Consider the following 17,103-nt stretch of genomic DNA (forward strand, 5'->3'; position numbering starts at 1 on the left):
TACCTGATAGGTAGGTATAGGCACTGGAATAGAGCGACAGGCCGAAGAGCCTTTGTCTATGATAACATGTTTATTTTCGAAGTTTATCTTTGGGCAACCAAACCCAAACCTACTCAGTACATATCATCTCATGGAAAACAGTGGTATAGTGGCATTGCTCTCGGTTGGGGGTAAGCTCGCCCACTCGCCCGGGGTTACCCCAATGTGCTAATTTTATTTTAGAACAGCGATGTTTGGAAAAAATGTCATACTTAAGCCAGCTTGCCTCGTCACCCCTCACTACAAACACTTAAACGATCCTTTCATAACATTCGTATAAATATTAGGGTCTAAGCATGGGTGGAGAATGTTTGAAAAAGTTACCCCGGCCGGCGACCGATAGTCGCGGGAAGACGATATACTCACGTTGTTCTCAACGGTCATCATCAAACCCCTATTCTGACGCATGGAATAGGATGCTGTGTTTGCTCAAGGATGAGCGTTGTATCCGACACCGTATTATTCATAACATTTTTGGAATGATCGAAAAGGCAATTTCCTTTTAAATTATTATTTCTTTTTACTTAAACTTCCAATTTCACACCGAACCCAAACCAAACCATATGCCATTTTGAGTACCTAAATGTTGCGTTTTCAGCTTTTTATTGTGTCTCAAAATAGCTACAAAAAGACAACTCACCATAGTAGAAGCTTTACAGAGAAATTGACAGATCGAACCAAGCAAAGCACTAAAATAGGTCACTGAAATCCACGGGCGTAGCCTTTTTCAATGTTGGACGGCTCTTATAATACAAACAGGGAGTCGATCCAGGAATATCGACCGGTCCCGGTCTCGTAGCTCAGTTGCTAGAGCGTTGGATTCCGCGTGGCGAGAGCACGCGGCCCGGTTACAACAGTCCGAGTTCGAAGCATGATGGCCGCTCGGTGTTTATGAGCACCCTGACGGGTACGCTCATAAACGGGTGTGGTTGCGGTTGGTGGCAGGTCAGTTGAAGGCAAGGAGGTCAAACAGTAGTTTTGAAAAAGTGCGCCGAAGGCGCGCCAAAATTTCGAAACTGAACAGGATGTGAGAGCAATCTTGGCATTGGCGACCACACGCGGGTCTTAGGGTTGGAGATTATGGCAAGTTAAGTAAATGGTAAATACCTACCTGATTTGCAATATTACGCCCATGAAAGTCAACATTCGAAGAGCGTGAGTTTTCTTTTCTCGTATGGAGACAGCTTTTAGGAGTTAAAAGAGTAGAAAAGTTACCCCGGCCGCGCCGGGGTAGGCTGAAAGTTACCCCGGCCACGGCCGGGGTGGCCGGGGCAGGTTCTCCACCCATGGGTCTAAGGGTTGTATGGTATAACATTAGTCATTAACCCTCGCCGGCACAGGCCATTTTGCGTCCTTCGACGGCACAAGGGGGGGGGGGGTTGGTTCGACCCACCTCGCGTTTGGCCCCTGATCGAGCTAGAGCTTCGCGGAAAGAACGAGCGTGTTGCTCGTCACTAGAGGAAGCCGATGATACTCAATTTTAAGGTCCTAGGTCATCGGGTGACCTTCCAGGTCAGGTCAATGGCCCGAAAACCGGGAAAATCGGGACCTGTTAGAAAGTCGTTAAGCGTGGCTGCTAGGTGGTTTTCCGGGGTGCTGATCACGAATATCGTGTTAGTTTTGATCAGAGATGATGTCTTTAAGCATTTAGACCAGGTTGGGTCAGGTCAGGTCAGGTCAACCGGTAGGGGTCGTGACGGGTATTCGTAATACGTGTCAACCGCCTCTGACAGCTTCGTAACATGTTATGAAGGCACCAAAACTACTCCGTAAATGTACAAATGGTTGCTAAATTCGAATTCAGCTAAAAAAACTAGCCTAGAAACATGTAAAACTCGAAAAAGTGAACCGAGGTCATCCGAGGTCACCAAAGGTCAATGACCTGACCTGACCTTCAGGTGACCTTGACACCCACCGTAATGCATGGGAGCAACATCAAATCACATGTTTGAACGTTTGAAACCACGAAAAGCTTGCAAACGCGCGGCTAATGCGAGCCGACATGCGCCGAATCGCGATTTCGGCCAAACATGGTCACGGAAAAGAGGTCACAGGTCAAAGGTCATTCGGGTCAGGGTCATGAAATTTTGAGGGTAGGTGTAAAATTTATCAATGCGAGGGTCCTGAAAGTTTCGTCGCGATCGGCCGCTTTTTACGCGAGAAATTCGCGAAAAACCTTAGGGGGGCTGCATCAACCCCCCTTGTGCCGGCGAGGATTAACAGTGCAACATATCTCAGTTTTTAGCTAGAAACCCTTAAAATATCATTTTTGCTTTATAGCTGCTACGCTGAAGGGACAAAGCACTTTATAATGAATAATTTAGCCGGAAACGGAGTGGCCGGGCTTCCCCGCGCCCGGGGTTACCCCGGCTTCCCCTGTATGTACAGCCTTATGTACCTATTCTCCTAGCCCAATGTACCCCCCCCCCCCCGCCCTGTCCCCTCAGGCAGTCACGTTATGAAGTCAGGAGCGGGTTTAACATGTGATGCAGCGATTTTGAAAAGAAAGCGGAGAGCAGTGTTTATGTTTTTTTATAGATTTCACCTCTGTCGATCGTCCCCCCCCCAGTCAAAAATCCGTGGCGACGCCCCTGCCTGCAGCCTCAACAAATAACTTCTAGTAAAGTTATCAATCAAACCAAATACCATCGACCTCCTAACCTTTCGGTAATGCCACCAGGCGCCAACAGCTAACAGCTCTGTCCGCAATTCATTGCTTTGTTAAGTGCATCTGTACCGGCCGAGCAACGAGTTGCCACGCGGCGCGCAGCCGGCGCCAAGTGCAGCTGCACCTAGCGAGCGAAGAGCTAGCACGCGGCGCGCCGATTTGGCGCGCTTTTGGTTCCCGCGCTTTCCTGCTATTTGGCGGGAGACAGAGTGGCGGCGGCGGCGGCGGCGGGAGCACAGAGCAGCCACCGGCAGTCGGCTCTGGTTGTTAATAGATATAATGGGGATCCACTGTAGAATACCTAGTGGCGTCATATTACCTAGTGACGTCACATCGTGAAGATGTGCCGCTAAGCACGACACATTCGCCACCTGTCAAGCAAGCCTAAAACTAATAGTTTATAACACATATGCCAGGTGGCGCTACTGAGTCTCTTGAGTGGCTCCATCTTTTCTGTATTGTTTTGGATGATACGATTCTGGATGTTGCATGCTTGGATGTTTCGCTCTTGGATGAACCGTCCCTGGATGATACGATTCTCAGATATTCTCGTGCTGCCATTTTGGATGATACGGTTTTGGATTCTGCATCCCTGGGTGTTTCGCTCTTGGATGCTCTGAATGCTCCCAAAAGGGCCGATTTTGGATGTTATTTGGAGGTTTTGATCGCTGGATGCTGCGGTTTTGGTTGTTGCGTATTTTGGATGCTGCGCTCTTGGATGCTTTAATAGTCCCCCACTGCCAGACTGACGGACATCTTAGCACTGCCCTTTTTGTTTTCTATCAGCTGCTGGCAGCCCGCTGTTGCTGTTACTTGGCTTATCATTGGTCAAGCTCAAGTGCTGTGCTTGGCTGACCAATGAGAGGCCAAGATTTGCCCATATGGATCTTCCTTATATGGTGAAACTGGCAGTGTGCTGATAAAAAGCGACAACCGAACAGCATCTTTTCTGCAAATGTTGTTACATTTCCGACGCGCACATTGCACTTGTCGGCTGCTTCTTCTCATTCTCGGGGAGGAGAGTTGTTGGAAGGTGGGTGCCAATTTATGCTAATTTAATGCCCAAGACAGGTGATTGTATTGTAACTTAAGTGGGGACAGGCTTGCGTGATGAAAAATTGTTGGACTATGATAGGATCGTGATAAAGCAATCCAAATCACTTGCGGTAGAATCTGAAAACCATGAAAAAAATCGCCTGGGGCGCTTTGATCAATGCTATTGAAATTGTCACTCGACATTCCTTATATTCAAGGCATTTAAAGGTAAAGAATTTCGGTATTTATTTACTTCAGGTCCGCAAAACAGACGGATCAGGATAAATAAAAGCCATGCACAAGATATTCTAAGACCTGATTTCATTTCTGATACTTATTCGGTATTTGTTGGTAATCAAGTATGCCCTTCGGCCCTCTGTTTTCAGATTCCACCAAAAGCTACAGGTGAAATCTGCTTTTGTACCCTGGGCTGTGTTTCACCAATGCTGCCAACGTGCTGCCAGCATAGTTACGTGGCAATTTGGGTTTCCATAGAAGCATCAACAAGCCCATAACTCCAAGCTCCAACATTACCACAAGTATGATGTCAGCTCGCAAAATGTGCTGGCAGTGGCTGGCAGTGTTGCCATAAAACACTGCTGTGGGCTCAAAATTGAATAAAAATCACACTTTAATAGCAACAGTTTGGTAATCAGCCTAGAAAATTTGGTGGCGGCGCGCTTTCGTTTTTGCAACCAAGGAGAGATGCTGCCGCTAGATAGGTATACTCAGATGTAGGTTGTAGGTTTGTTGGTTGCTACTAAAATTACTAAATATACTTAGTAAATATTTTAGGTTGTAGGTTATAGGATATAAGTTAGGTTATGATTGGTTAGTTAATGTTTTTTTGTTTGGTTAGAAAGAAGCATCTCTGGGTATGGCACCTCTCCTTGGCTGCCAAAACAAGTGGGACACCTGCTTTATGACATGTGAAAATTGTTGATATAGTCCATTTACCCTGAAAATGGACAGGGTAACTCAGGGTAGGGCAGGGTAGTGGGACTCAAAACCGTGATCTCAATCTTGACAGCTCAAAATCCGCAGTGTCCCAAAATTGTGTTTGGGCTTAGGTGTCAGAGGGGAAGTTCCTCTCCAAAAATGGGGATAAGAGTGGAAAATTGCCAGTCAGATTACAGATAAGGCCCAAAAAGAGTGAAAAGGGATCAATGGCATAAATTTATGTACAAGTGTGGTAAAATGTAAGATGTAAAAAGAGATTCCATGCAAAAGTTTTTGTTGGTAAAATTGGGAGTGGAGAAGTGTTCTTAGAAATTAGAGATGAGAGTGAAAAATGATTTTTATTTGGATGTAGTTTGAAGTTTCCCACCCAAATCACCACATTTTGGGACACTGAAAATCTGTACCTACGTATCAGTTATCACTTATGATCCTCCTGCTCCAGCCTCCACTAGGCAGGTTCCTCTCATTGAAATCACTGTGTTGATGATACCTTTGTGCTTTGTGACATCATAATCTGGCAGCTGTCTCATGGCCACAGCCTATCACACTGCCTTCAGCACTTTACGGGGAAGTATGACACCTGCCTTCCTACTTCAAAGAATGTTTTTCTGTTCGAGCCTCAGGGAGTCAAATTATACTTAGATGGGAAGGACTGGGACCGAACTATGGTGTCAGGTGTAAAGTCAAAGGCATTTTTTATTTATTCAGAACCAACACAGAAATATTTTTTTAAAATATGTGAATATGATAAGTGTTAGGTTTTTCAACCTCTTGGCCAATTTTTGACCCATTCTAATACACCTGATTCCTGGGCTGATACTTGAGGCAGCTTTGACAACTCAGTGGGCTGTTCACGGGCCCTGTGTGAGGTAGGACCATACAGGCTCCAAGCTCCACCCACTGCGTCCCTACGTCATCATTCCGTCACCGCACGCACACAGCGACTGCTGTGGTCGGTCGGGACCGGTCGGGATGAATTGTGCCGTCGTACCGACCATCCATCCCCTACCCCCACGCCTGTTGCACACACCGCACTCAGCACCCAGCAGTTTGCGGTGCCGTTGAGCAGCGCCCAGATTTCACACTCTGCCACCACTCCAGGTGACTCCAGTCTCCAACTTTGACTCAAACTCCAAAACTCTGCTTGCATGCAGCTATGACAGTCAACTCATTCCAAGTGCGTAGGTGCCATCATGGATGAAGTATTTACTGGATTGGCAACTCTCCCTCGATTCGCGACCAAATATCGCAGTGCGCATGCGCCAACTCCAGATAGGACGCCGGTGTTTGGCGGCTATGCGTTCCAATGATGGGACGAGGTGGTTGGGTGGTTTTTGAGCAGTTTATCTTCGAAGTTCAACTGATAAAGGATAACGGCACTGTTTTTCATACTCTTTATGAGTTGAGAAGGATTTAACTTTAACACGGGGAGGGGCCGACGGGGAGGGGGGCGGGTCACTCAGGCGTCGCCCCACCCTGACGGTTTTTTCGCGATTGATCGTATGGCGCTGGGGATAAAGAGCTGAAACTTGGAACACCAGGCCTTTGATTCAAGCCGGATCTTGTGAAATCAACCACATTTTCAGGTCGGGTCAGATCACTGACCTATGACGTCATACGTAAACCTCTGCCGTTCTGCACGGTCCTAAAATAGTTCAATGCTGCAACTTCGCAACGCCCTCAGTGCCAGACGATTTTCACTGGAAGATGAAACTTAGCAGGGCCGCAGAGTCGATGAATTTTCGATGACTCCGACTCCCACTTCTACTCCCACTCCGGGCAGATCTGTCGACTCCGACCGACTTCAACTTCGACTCCGACTCTGCAGCCTTGCCAGGTCTGCGGAGTCGATGGATTTTCGGCGGCTAGACTCCGGTTCGCAAAATCGACTCCGACTCCGGCCCCGGTCAGAACTGTCGACTCCGGACTCCGCAGCCCTGCTCCCAAGACCTCTTTACTTGTATATATTGGATTTTTCTTAAAGGGCACCTGAGGCCAGGTCGCTAACATGACCTCACCATTATAAGCCACTATTGTCATTGCGTGGAACTATGGCAACTGTTATTTTGGCGCCGGAAATGATCTCATCAAATCGAGTTAGCGAGTCGCAAAAGCCATCAATGGACTCAGGAAGACCATTGAATCGAATAATAGGTATGCAATACAACCTCCTTCAACCAACTTCGTGACCTTAGTGACTTTGAGCTGACTGGCCTTGACCTGAGGTCCACACTCGAGTTGACCTTAGGTATCCATCCACCAAGCAAAGAATATAGCATTTGACGTGCTGAAGTAAGAAGAGCCCGTTAGTGCCGAAATCGCGGCTCCGAGATTATTTTATAGCGAAGTGATTTGTTTCTTTGTTTGTTTTGTTGGGTTAGGCCCTTTCGGTCTGACGAGACCATTTCAGAGCCGGAACGATGATAGGCAGTGGCGGTGGGACAACTTCAATTAAGGGGAACTGCCGACTTTTGATCCCATTCTTTCCATGCAACGCCCATGGGGCTAATGTTAAAATGCCAAAATCAAAGGGGGTACGGTACTCCCCCCCCCCGTTCCACCGCCTATGATGATTAGAATTAGGGGAGACATTGGTCTTGGCAGGCACTCTTAGGACTTAGTGAGTCGCCGCCCGCCGGGGCTGAGCCCGTCCGAATGGACGGGCCGACCAGCCTCCCAAGTAGGTACGGGGACCCGCAGTTGCTACTGTACACGAACCCCAACTCTAGCCGTCTGTCCTGTCCAGTAACAACCGATAATATTGATATCGACTGCCGGTCCCTATACAAGAGCAGCTGAGGTTTTCTGTGCGTGCCCTCTGACAGCTTATCTTTGTTCACTGTGAGGGTGCTGAGACAATTTACTCAGGGTCGCTGTACACTGTACAGTAGCAACTGCGGGTCCCCGTACTCTGCACCCGGTTACGGGTGTGCTCTGGCGGAGCTGCCCGCATGGGATAAAGTTGCCCGTCCAGCCCGGATCAGGGGGTTGAGGCGTGGAGGAAAAGGATTTGACTATCCTGAGGATGGAAAAGATTGAACAGTGTGTTATCAAAAGATGGTGATGCGTGCATTTTACGCCGGCATAAGAGCTTGGCGACTGGGCATGCACGTCCTCTGCCGAGACAAAATGTCTTACCCCAATGGTCCGATTACTTCGTTGAGGACAAATATGGACTTACTGGACGTTCCCGACACCATAACTTCGTTTTAACGCACCGCACCCAGCCGTTCAATCCCTAAATTCGATTGATCTTGGCCCGCAGTTTACCACAGGGATTAGCGCCCAACCCTCCGCCGTCCTATCTCACCAAGCTTCACCACTCCGCCGCTAGGTGGCCAGCCGTGGTCGCTTACATCAAAGGCGCCGACGGAGAGTTGCCGATCCAGGAAATCTCTAATCCATGGGTGCCATTGTTAATGATGTACTTATTTTCACTCAATATTACAAAAGCTATAGGGGAGACCCGGGAGTTATGGGCCCCTGGGAGGTAAGGGCCATCGCAGTTTTGAAGAAGTGTATATTTTTACTCATTTGACCAGGTAAACTGGTAGCAGCCATTCCGTCATACAACCCACGTGATTTCCAAAGTCTTCCTCAGTCTTCTTTGGCAATGAGCGGTAATAAAGCGTTTTTGCCCTCTTCGGGTAAAATACAGTACATACGTAAAATTTGTGATGAATTGAACCAGGCTCGTTTTTGATGTCAGACCATCTCTAAGATAGAGTTGCAATTGCAAGCATGCAAATTAATCCGCGACCCGTTGGGGGGCCAAGGCCCCCCCGGCCCCCCTGTAATTTTTCGGAGCTAACTCAGAAACGGCTGCGAATTTCGACTTGAAACATTCAGTACCTCTCCGGACATTAATTTTACACAATCCCTGAAAAGAATTAGGTCCCAGGTCATCTCAGGTCACGAGCTATAGAGGTCAAACTGAGGTGATATTCGGCGATTTTTCGTCGAAAAAGTTGTTCACGGAGAAAAATCGCAGAAAATCATGGTTTTAACTTAGCGACTCAAAAATTGGACCGTAGGTATAAAAAGTATGGCAAACAAATTGGCTACCTATCTCGAAATTTCCAAAATATAAAAATATCTAGATCTAGGGATTTTCTAACTCAAAATTTAGATTTCTTGATATTTTTTGAAATTTGGAGAAATTTTCCAATACCGGAATATTTGTTAGAGAACCCCTTACTGGCCTCACACATGCCAAAAATTAACAAAATATCTTTAAAACTGCCTGAGATATAGCCATTTGAATGACTGAAAAAGTAGCGACTGTTCTTATGACGTCACAACATTTTCGGTATTTGTGCTTGAAATCAGTCAGGAGTAATATTTATGAATCTTATCAACCTCTTCCTGACTGAATGTGATCCTTTACGTGACTAAAGTCACTTTTACGTAAAAAATTGTTTTTCGTTGTAAACCGGTACAATTTGACCTTATTTGGCCTTCCTGTGACGTCATAGGTCCAAGAAAAATGGTCAAGGAGGTTTCTGTGGATGCATATATACATGACATGCCTTCATAAAGAGTCGAATATTCACAATTTAAAGGAAAAGGGCCACCTTTAACATGGGGATTGAAACTGAGATAGCCATCTTGTAGCCCGTGTCCGAAAACCTATCTGATTACCTCCTTACGGCCGATTTCGGCCTCCATTCGTAGTTATCGGCAATTTTAAAAGAAAATACGCCAGGAATGCGTCCTTATCCCAGGAATGCGTTCTTATCCGACAATACAGCCACCCGCGGCGAGGCTTTGGTTTTTTTACCAATCAGCTCCAACCAGCTCAGCTTTAACCAATCAGCTTATCTGACACAATCCGACGAGTCTGTCTTCTGAACGCTGATTGGCTTGAGTGTGACGTCATCGCTATGCCATCATACAGTAGGTGCCGTAGAGAGTATCAACATAGTACCAATATGTTAAATAGTTTTAAATACTTTTTAGCGAATTGTGCACTTCTGGCACCAGTTTTGAAAAGAAAATGAAAAATAATAATGTCAAAATGAAAAACAACGATATCTTCATATTTCACGAAGGTGACCCTTTTCCTTTAACATGTCTTTCCTTACGATTCACCAAAGTGTTTTCTGATTGGTCGAGGCTGACCCCTGTTGTGACGTCACGGGTCATCATCCACTCAGGTGACTATCCACATGCCAGATCAGATCTATCATATACATCATATTCAGACTCATTTTGAAAACTTAGATTTCATTTTTATGACCGACTTCTCGTCATTGCAAATTGGACTGATAATTGATTTGACTTTATTTGACCTCCCTGTGACGTCACAGGTCAAATATCAAGGTCATCGATATCCTATCTTGTGCATTTCGATGAGCTCTTTCGATTGCCGTTTGAATTTTTCCGATCCGGCTATTGGTTCCGGAGATACCACGGGGGCCCTTTGGAGGACGTGGAACCTGCCAGACCTCAACGGGGCGCGGGTTAAGACTTGATAGACAATTTGAAGCTTTCTTGCAAGATTATGAGCCTGACGTCCTAACGGGAGGTTCGGGCCACCTACCCCCGTTGATCCTAAATCAATAAAATGATGCGTTCATTGAATGTCCTCTTCAATAAGTTTTATTTTTATCGCGCAAGGTCGAAAATTTAACTATAAATTTCATTCGAAATAGAAAAATATTATTCATCTTATTTCATGGAGCATGATTGAGTTTACCAAAATACCTACATACTTGCCCAAGTGACCTCCATGAAGTAAGCTGTTGGCCGCTTATGCGGTTCCTGGGCTCAAGGAGAGATCAAGGTAGATCCCATCTCTACGAGTATTGTTTTCATTGTCGAGAAAAGAATATGAAACATGGCACCGGCCCATACCTCCCGGGCCACGGCCCATACCTCCCGGTGTATTTTGATGGGTCGGAAAAGTGCATGATTTATTGAAAGTTATCTCGAGACAAAACATTTGATCCCAGATGCCTAATATCAGGCACACTTTGCAGGCGAAAGGCAATTTCACGTACACAGAGTGAAAAACCGGGTCTAGCTACTGGCCACTGGAAGAAAATTACCTGTTCACAATACCGGCCCATACCTCCCGGGTCTCCCCTAGTTACCCATCTGGAATATTGGAGTAACAATGGAAGGAAGGTTCCGGATGCCCCACAACTCCCCTCCCCCTGGTAGATGGAGCCTCTGGTATGAAGTATCTATCTCTTTTGGTGATTGTAGTGCCCTGCTGCCAACTTCCCCCCCCCCCCCCCCAAGTCCTCTTGTGGTCGTGGTGTACGCCAGTAAGGTCAGTTCAGACGGCTTGACGTTCCAAAGTGCCTCATATTTATGTCTGACTTTTCACATTCGTTATTGCCAGATGTTTTTTATTTTTCTAAATGATCTTCAAATGCACAGTGCATGGTCAACTAGCATAGTTACATCATTGTGAACACTTGAAGGATACAGTTCGGGCATGATCTTGCTGAAAGCGCATATCTGTTGCTCAGCAGTCTTGGAATAGTGGATTGAAGGATGCCATATCTCAGCCTCTGGAAGACACTTCCTTGTTTGTGGCCAACATATGCTGCTTTACTTGCGGAAATAGAACGGGTAGTTTAGGCTGCTGTACCCTAGGGCAGAAATGGGCGAGTAGAAGAATGTGGCAGCGTCAGCCTGCTGGTCAACGTCACGCTTCTTGCGGAGGATGAGGGGGTAGTTGTACCCAAAGCTGCTGTAGCCCAGGCCGGCGTAGGGCGTGGTGTAGAGCAGGGTAGCCGCGTCAGCCTGCTGATCAACGTCGCGCTTCTTGCGGAGGATGAGGGGGTAGTTGTACCCAAAGCTGCTGTAGCCCAGGCCGGCGTAGGGCGTGGTGTAGAGCAGGGTAGCCGCGTCAGCCTGCTGATCAACGTCGCGCTTCTTGCGGAGGATGAGGGGGTAGTTGTACCCAAAGCTGCTGTATCCCAGGCCGGCGTAGGGCGTGGTGTAGAGCAGGGTAGCCGCGTCAGCCTGCTGGTCTACATCGCGCTTCTTGCGGAGGATGAGGGGGTAGTTGTACCCGAAGCTGCTGTATCCCAGGCCGGCGTAGGGCGTGGTGTAGAGCAGGGTAGCTGCATCAGCCTGCTGGTCTACATCGCGCTTCTTGCGGAGGAACTGTGAATGTAATGGTTTTGGTCAACAGGCTGGACTCAGGGATTCATCGAAATTTAAGTAGCGTCGTCTTAGTGTGCAATGGTAGCTATGACACGTTAAATACTGTTCGTATCGAAACACGGAGATTAGAGCCGACACATTTGCTCCATCAAGAGGGGGCTGTAGCTCATTCGGCTGTCACACTCACGACTACCTGCCGAGGCGTCACTGCTGGGAGGCACCAAGGGCACTTTGCCAGCCACTTACCGACATGGGCATCCCGGTGCGGAGGGAGACGGCCGTGCTGCGGAGGCCGTGTGTCATCGGCATCATGGTGAGACCGCGGGCGGCCGCAACGCACAGCAGGATGATCTGCGGGGACGGGAGGCCAGTGAGCAGTGACTGCACGGCGGGCGGCGGTTGGCAGACAGACACGGGCCATCTCAAAACTGACAACATGGCGCATAGAAATACTCGACATGTGCGAAATCGGTGATAGAGTAAAGAATGATCAATGAACAACAACCTAGTTTTTGTATGATTCATTAGGACCGTCATATCATTCAAATGTGATATGTTTAGTTCATTATCCACTATAGCGAATTTTGACAGATGACGACAGTTTTAAGAGTTGCCTGTTTGGTTGCTGTGAGGTGCCTATTTTTCGTTTCTTACCGCGCACTTCATGATGGCCTCGTACAGCTACCGCTGTGCTGCTGCTGCTCCTGTTGCTACCTCCGCTGCTGAATGTCCATTTGTGTCCGTTGCGCCGTTTTATACTGCCACAGTGCGTCTGGGTGTGGTCCGTTTGTCCCCCTCCTCCCCCGAAAACCGGCCTCCGCCAGTCGCCACACCTCGCCGTCCCCTCCCCCGCCCTCCCCCTCACCGGCTGTAGTCGGAATAGGGAGTATGGGGGACAAGGCCCCCCTTATTTTCGCTATCGGTCAGTCGGTCACCGCCCCGCCCGACAGATTCACAAAGCAAACCGGCTGGACTTGCAGCTCGTGTTCGACTGTGGAGATGCAACTTGTCACTAGCAAAAAAGGGAACCGGTTTCAGCCGCGGCCGATGAGCATTGATATTAGATCGGAGTAGCTAAATGTACCGAAATATCAACACAATACAGGGCTGGACTGAAGTCTGAAACTGGTTTTTGTTTGTGTTTGTTATTTTAAACGACCACTGTTTCTCCCCCTTTGCTCTCAACTGGCACGCAAGTGCATGAAAAATCACCGCACGCCATGAGTAAAACAGCCAGCTGGCAGCCTCAAATGCATAATGTTGTCGTTGACGAATAACGATGTCACTGAACATGCCCAAAATCAGCCAACGTCATCCTTATAATATTGTGTGCCGCTGACTAGACGAGCGATGAGTACCGACTGCGCTGATGGCTGTGTGTTTGTTACAGAGCTCGGGGTGACGTCTGGACCGGCCGCTGACTCCTGTCTCGGCCGCACGGTACCTCCGTCTGCGCTGGTCTGCTGTCGGCGCCGTGATGCTGTGGCGCGTGTGTCGGTCGGCGGCGGCCGCGTGGCGCCGACCGCTCAGCCGACCGCTCTCTCAGCTGCCGGCCGTGGACCAGGACGTGCACGGGTTCCGCGTGCGCCAGGTCCGCGAGCTGCCCGAACTGAGCGCCTCGGCCGCGCTGCTGGAGCACCAGACCAGCGGCGCCCAGTACCTACACGTGGCTCGCGATGACCCGGACAACGTGTTCAGTATCGGCTTCCCGACCACGCCACAGGACTCGAGCGGCGTGGCGCACATCCTGGAACACACGACTCTCTGCGGCAGCCGCCGGTTCCCCGCGCGAGACCCCTTCTTCAAGATGCTGAACCGGTCTCTAGCCACGTTCATGAACGCGTTCACGGCCAGCGACTGGACCATGTACCCGTTCAGCACGTGCAACGAGGCCGATTATATGAACCTGCTGGCGATCTACATGGACGCCGTGTTCGAGCCGCGCCTGGAACGGCTCGATTTTCTGCAGGAGGGCTGGCGACTCGAGCACGAGAACCCAGAGGACCCGAGCTCGCCCATCGTGTTCAAGGGAGTGGTGTTCAATGAGATGAAGGGCGCCCTCTCGGACCGTCACCGGGTGTTTGCCGAGCGCGTGCAGAATGCCCTGCTGCCGTCTCACACGTACCGCCATTGCTCGGGCGGCGACCCGCTGCACATCCCCGAGCTGACCTGGGAGCAGCTGAAGCAGTTCCACGCCACCCACTACCACCCGCGCAACTGCCGCATCTTCTCCTACGGAAACCTGCCGCTCGAGCCGCGGCTCAAGTTTCTCCACGAGCAGTACCTGTCGCGTGCGCCGGCGGTGGCCGCGAGCGACACGCGCGTGCCGCTGGAACCGCGCTGGGACGCGCCGCGCCGCGAGCAGCTGAAGTGCCGCTACGACCCTCTGTCCCCGCGGACTGACCGGCAGGCCAGCGTGGCCGTCAGCCTACTGGTGGGCGACGTCACCGACAGCTACGAGTCGCTGCTGATGACTGTGCTGTCGGAGCTGCTGGTGGACGGCCCGGCGTCGCCCTTCTACCAGGCGCTGGTCGAGTCCGGTCTCGGCGATGACTACACGCCGCATGTGACCGGGTTCGACAACTCGTGTCGTGAGACGGTGTTCTCGGTGGGTCTGCAGGGCGTAGCCGACGCCGATACAGATAAGGTGGTGGAGATCATCGACAAAACGCTGGCCGAAGTTGCCGAGAAGGGCTTCGAGCAGGAGCGGGTGGACGCCGTGCTGCACCGGCTGGAGCTCGGCCGCAAACACCAGAGTAACCACTTCGGCCTGGGCCTGGTGATGCAGGTGGTGGCGCCCTGGTTCCACGGCGGTGACCCGCTGGACGCGCTCAGTCTGGACACACACCTGGCCCGGCTGCGGCGGGAGATGGCCGACAACCCGCGCCTGCTGCAGGAGCGGCTGACGCGTCTGCTGCGCGACAACCGCCACCGGCTGGTGACCGTCATGACTCCGGACTTGGCGCTGGAGGCGGAGCTGCAGAAGAAGGAGGCGGACATGCTGGCCGGCCGGGTGGCGGCGCTGTCAGACGCTGACCGGCAGAGGGTGCTCGAGGACGGCCGACTGCTGCAGGAGAAACAGGCGGCCGGGGACGATGCCTCCAGTCTGCCCATGCTGGATGTGCGGCGGGACATCGCGCCGCACGCGCCCCGCGCCAAGGTGCGCCGCGAGACGGTGTCGGCGACACCGGTGCAGGTCTCCGAGCAGCCGACCAACGGGATCACCTACTTCCGCGCGGTGGTGGACACCTCGGGTGTGCCGGCCTACTTCCGGCCGCTGCTGCCGCTCTTCTGTCGGCTGGTGACCAGCATGGGCGCCGGCCAGCTGGACTACCGGCAGCAGGACCAGCAGCAGCAGCTGTGGACGGGCGGCCTGTCCGCCGCCGTCACCGTCACCGACCACCCCAGCGAGCCGGGCCGCTACGAGGAGGGCATGCTCCTCACCTCCTACTGCCTCGAACAGAACGCCGAGCGCATGTTCGGCCTCTGGGAGGACATCTTCACGGGCGTGACGTTTGAGAACCGCGAGCGACTGAGCAGCCAGCTGCAGATGAGCGCCGCCGAGCTGGCCAACAGCGTGCCGCACGCCGGCCACCAGTACGCAATGAGCTCGGCGGCGGCCGGCCTGACGGGCTCGGCCCAGCTGCGCCAGCTCTACTCGGGCCTGGACCAGGTGCGCTACGTCCGGCAGCTGGTCACCGACGGCGAGCTCGACATGACCGTCACCAAGCTGAAGATGCTGGCCGAGATGCTGCTGATGAAGGACGGCATGCGGTGCGCGCTGAATGGAACGGCTGCCGGCCTGCCGCCGGCGCTGGCTGGCCTCGAGTCGCTGCTGGCGCGCGCGCTGGGCGAGGGCCGTGCCGAGAGCTGGGTGCAGCCCGAGTTTGCGCCCGCCGGCTGCCAGACGTACGTCGAGCTGCCGATGCCGGTGCACTACGCGGCGCGCTGTGTGCCCACCGTGCCGTACGCGCACCCGGACTTTGCGGCGCTGCGCGTGCTGGCGCGTCTGCTATCACTGGGCCACCTGCACCGCGAGATCCGCGAGAAGGGCGGCGCGTACGGCGGCGGGGCGGTCGCCTCGCCGGCCGGCCTGTGGTCCTACTACAGCTACCGCGACCCCTCCTCACTGGCTACCCTGCGCGTGTTCGACGGCGCCGTGCAGGTGGCGCGCGAGCGCGACTTCTCGCCAGAGGAGGTGGACGGCGCCAAGCTGGGCGTGTTCCAGGCAGTGGACGCGCCAGTGGTGCCCGCCCAGCGCGGCATGCGCCACTTCCTGCACGGCATCACGGACGATCAGTTTGACGAGCACCGGGCTCGCCTGCAGGCGGTCACCAGGGACGATCTGCGGCGCGTGGCTGAGACCTACCTGGCTCGGCCGGCTGTCACCGGCACGTGCATCCTGGGCAAACAGTGCCCGGACCTGGACAGCTCGTGGCAGGTGCAGCAGAGCTAGCGGGGTGTGTGGGGGATGTGATAGGTGACCTGCGTGCTGCAGTGAGATGTCTGAATGTGATACAAGCGGTATTATGTATGGACGATGTCCATAGATTCAGGTAACTGCAGATGGGCCTCTCGTCCGTAGGCTCCAGCGATTGTTTGCTATGCAATTTCTGAGGAGATGGGATGAGAACTGCTCATTGTCTGATGTTCTGTGCGATGAATTATGCTTGCATGTCCTTGGATGTTGTGCAGCCTGGGCTCCATTAATGTCACTGTTGAGGGGCTTCTGGCTGCTATGTCATACCAAACGTCACGATCTCTTCAGGTCGTTCTAGCAGCACTATGTGCTGCAGGCTTTTATGCATCGTTTGTAGCGAATGTAAACGTGCAATTCGGGTGTCTGCCATCGATCCTGCAATAAAATGTGTCATTGCCTTGCTTGTTGCTGCCTTTGTCGGGCGTTTCCCTTGACTCCGCACCTCAACTCTGTAACTGACAGGTTGGGTCCGCAAGCAAATGAAGGGCGTTCGGCCATCTGGGTGCTATTGGCAACTGGCAAACCATAGAAATTGAATGGCAAACGATCTTGTTTATAGGTGAAGCTTTTTGTAGCCCTGACGGCTATAGACTCAATCTCCTACCCTTCCTCACATTTGAAAGTCGGGATAAACCAATTTTTTCAAAGAAATCAGGCAATGGCCCATATTTTTCGTTATGAGGCCACACCGCACCATTTCGCAAAATTCGTGGTAAAATATTATGGGCAAGGGTTACTTTTGCATTTGGCAGCACTACAGAATTTGGCGGCCGATTCAAGAGTGAGCGAATAATGACGC

General features: G+C 51.4%; 2 protein-coding genes across 6 annotated transcripts; one reads left to right on the top strand and one right to left on the bottom strand.

Moving 5' to 3' along the window:
• Nucleotides 1-3,664: 3,664 nt before the first annotated feature.
• Nucleotides 3,665-16,704, top strand: LOC122379910 (presequence protease, mitochondrial-like). Of its 4 annotated transcripts, XM_043362576.1 has the most exons (4): nt 3,715-3,740; nt 4,129-4,147; nt 5,224-5,225; nt 13,215-16,704. In XM_043362576.1, the coding sequence occupies exon 4, from the start codon at nt 13,302-13,304 to the stop codon at nt 16,278-16,280; it is 2,979 nt and encodes a 992-aa protein (XP_043218511.1). In that variant the 5' UTR covers nt 3,715-3,740; nt 4,129-4,147; nt 5,224-5,225; nt 13,215-13,301; the 3' UTR covers nt 16,281-16,704. The 4 variants fall into 4 exon arrangements, with proteins under 4 accessions (XP_043218492.1, XP_043218501.1, XP_043218511.1 ...); XM_043362566.1 differs by lacking the exon at nt 5,224-5,225 and having other exon boundaries at nt 3,678-3,740; XM_043362551.1 differs by lacking the exons at nt 3,715-3,740; nt 4,129-4,147 and adding an exon at nt 3,804-3,970.
• LOC122379929 lies at nt 11,045-12,636 on the bottom strand. Of its 2 annotated transcripts, none has more exons than XM_043362599.1 (3): nt 12,479-12,636; nt 12,071-12,175; nt 11,045-11,713 (listed from the first exon to the last, which is right to left on the bottom strand). In XM_043362599.1, exons 1-3 carry the CDS (start codon nt 12,488-12,490, stop codon nt 11,264-11,266), a joined length of 567 nt encoding a protein of 188 aa, XP_043218534.1. In that variant the 5' UTR covers nt 12,491-12,636; the 3' UTR covers nt 11,045-11,263. The 2 variants fall into 2 exon arrangements, with proteins under 2 accessions (XP_043218534.1, XP_043218524.1); XM_043362589.1 differs by having other exon boundaries at nt 11,045-11,824.
• Nucleotides 16,705-17,103: the final 399 nt, after the last annotated feature.

This window comes from Amphibalanus amphitrite, unplaced genomic scaffold (genome assembly GCF_019059575.1).
Source record: "Amphibalanus amphitrite isolate SeventyFive unplaced genomic scaffold, NRLGWU_Aamphi_draft 000009F_arrow, whole genome shotgun sequence".
Taxonomy (NCBI): domain Eukaryota; kingdom Metazoa; phylum Arthropoda; class Thecostraca; order Balanomorpha; family Balanidae; genus Amphibalanus; species Amphibalanus amphitrite.

Excerpts from the sequence above, each read along its gene's own strand:
- LOC122379929 (XM_043362589.1), bottom strand. Across the intron at positions 11,825-12,070 it reads GCACCGGGATGCCCATGTCG|TTCCTCCGCAAGAAGCGCGA; the intron begins GTAAGTGGCTGG and ends TTACATTCACAG.
- LOC122379910 (XM_043362557.1), top strand. The coding sequence starts at position 13,302 with ATGCTGTGGCGCGTGTGTCGGTCGGCGGCGGCCGCGTGGCGCCGACCG.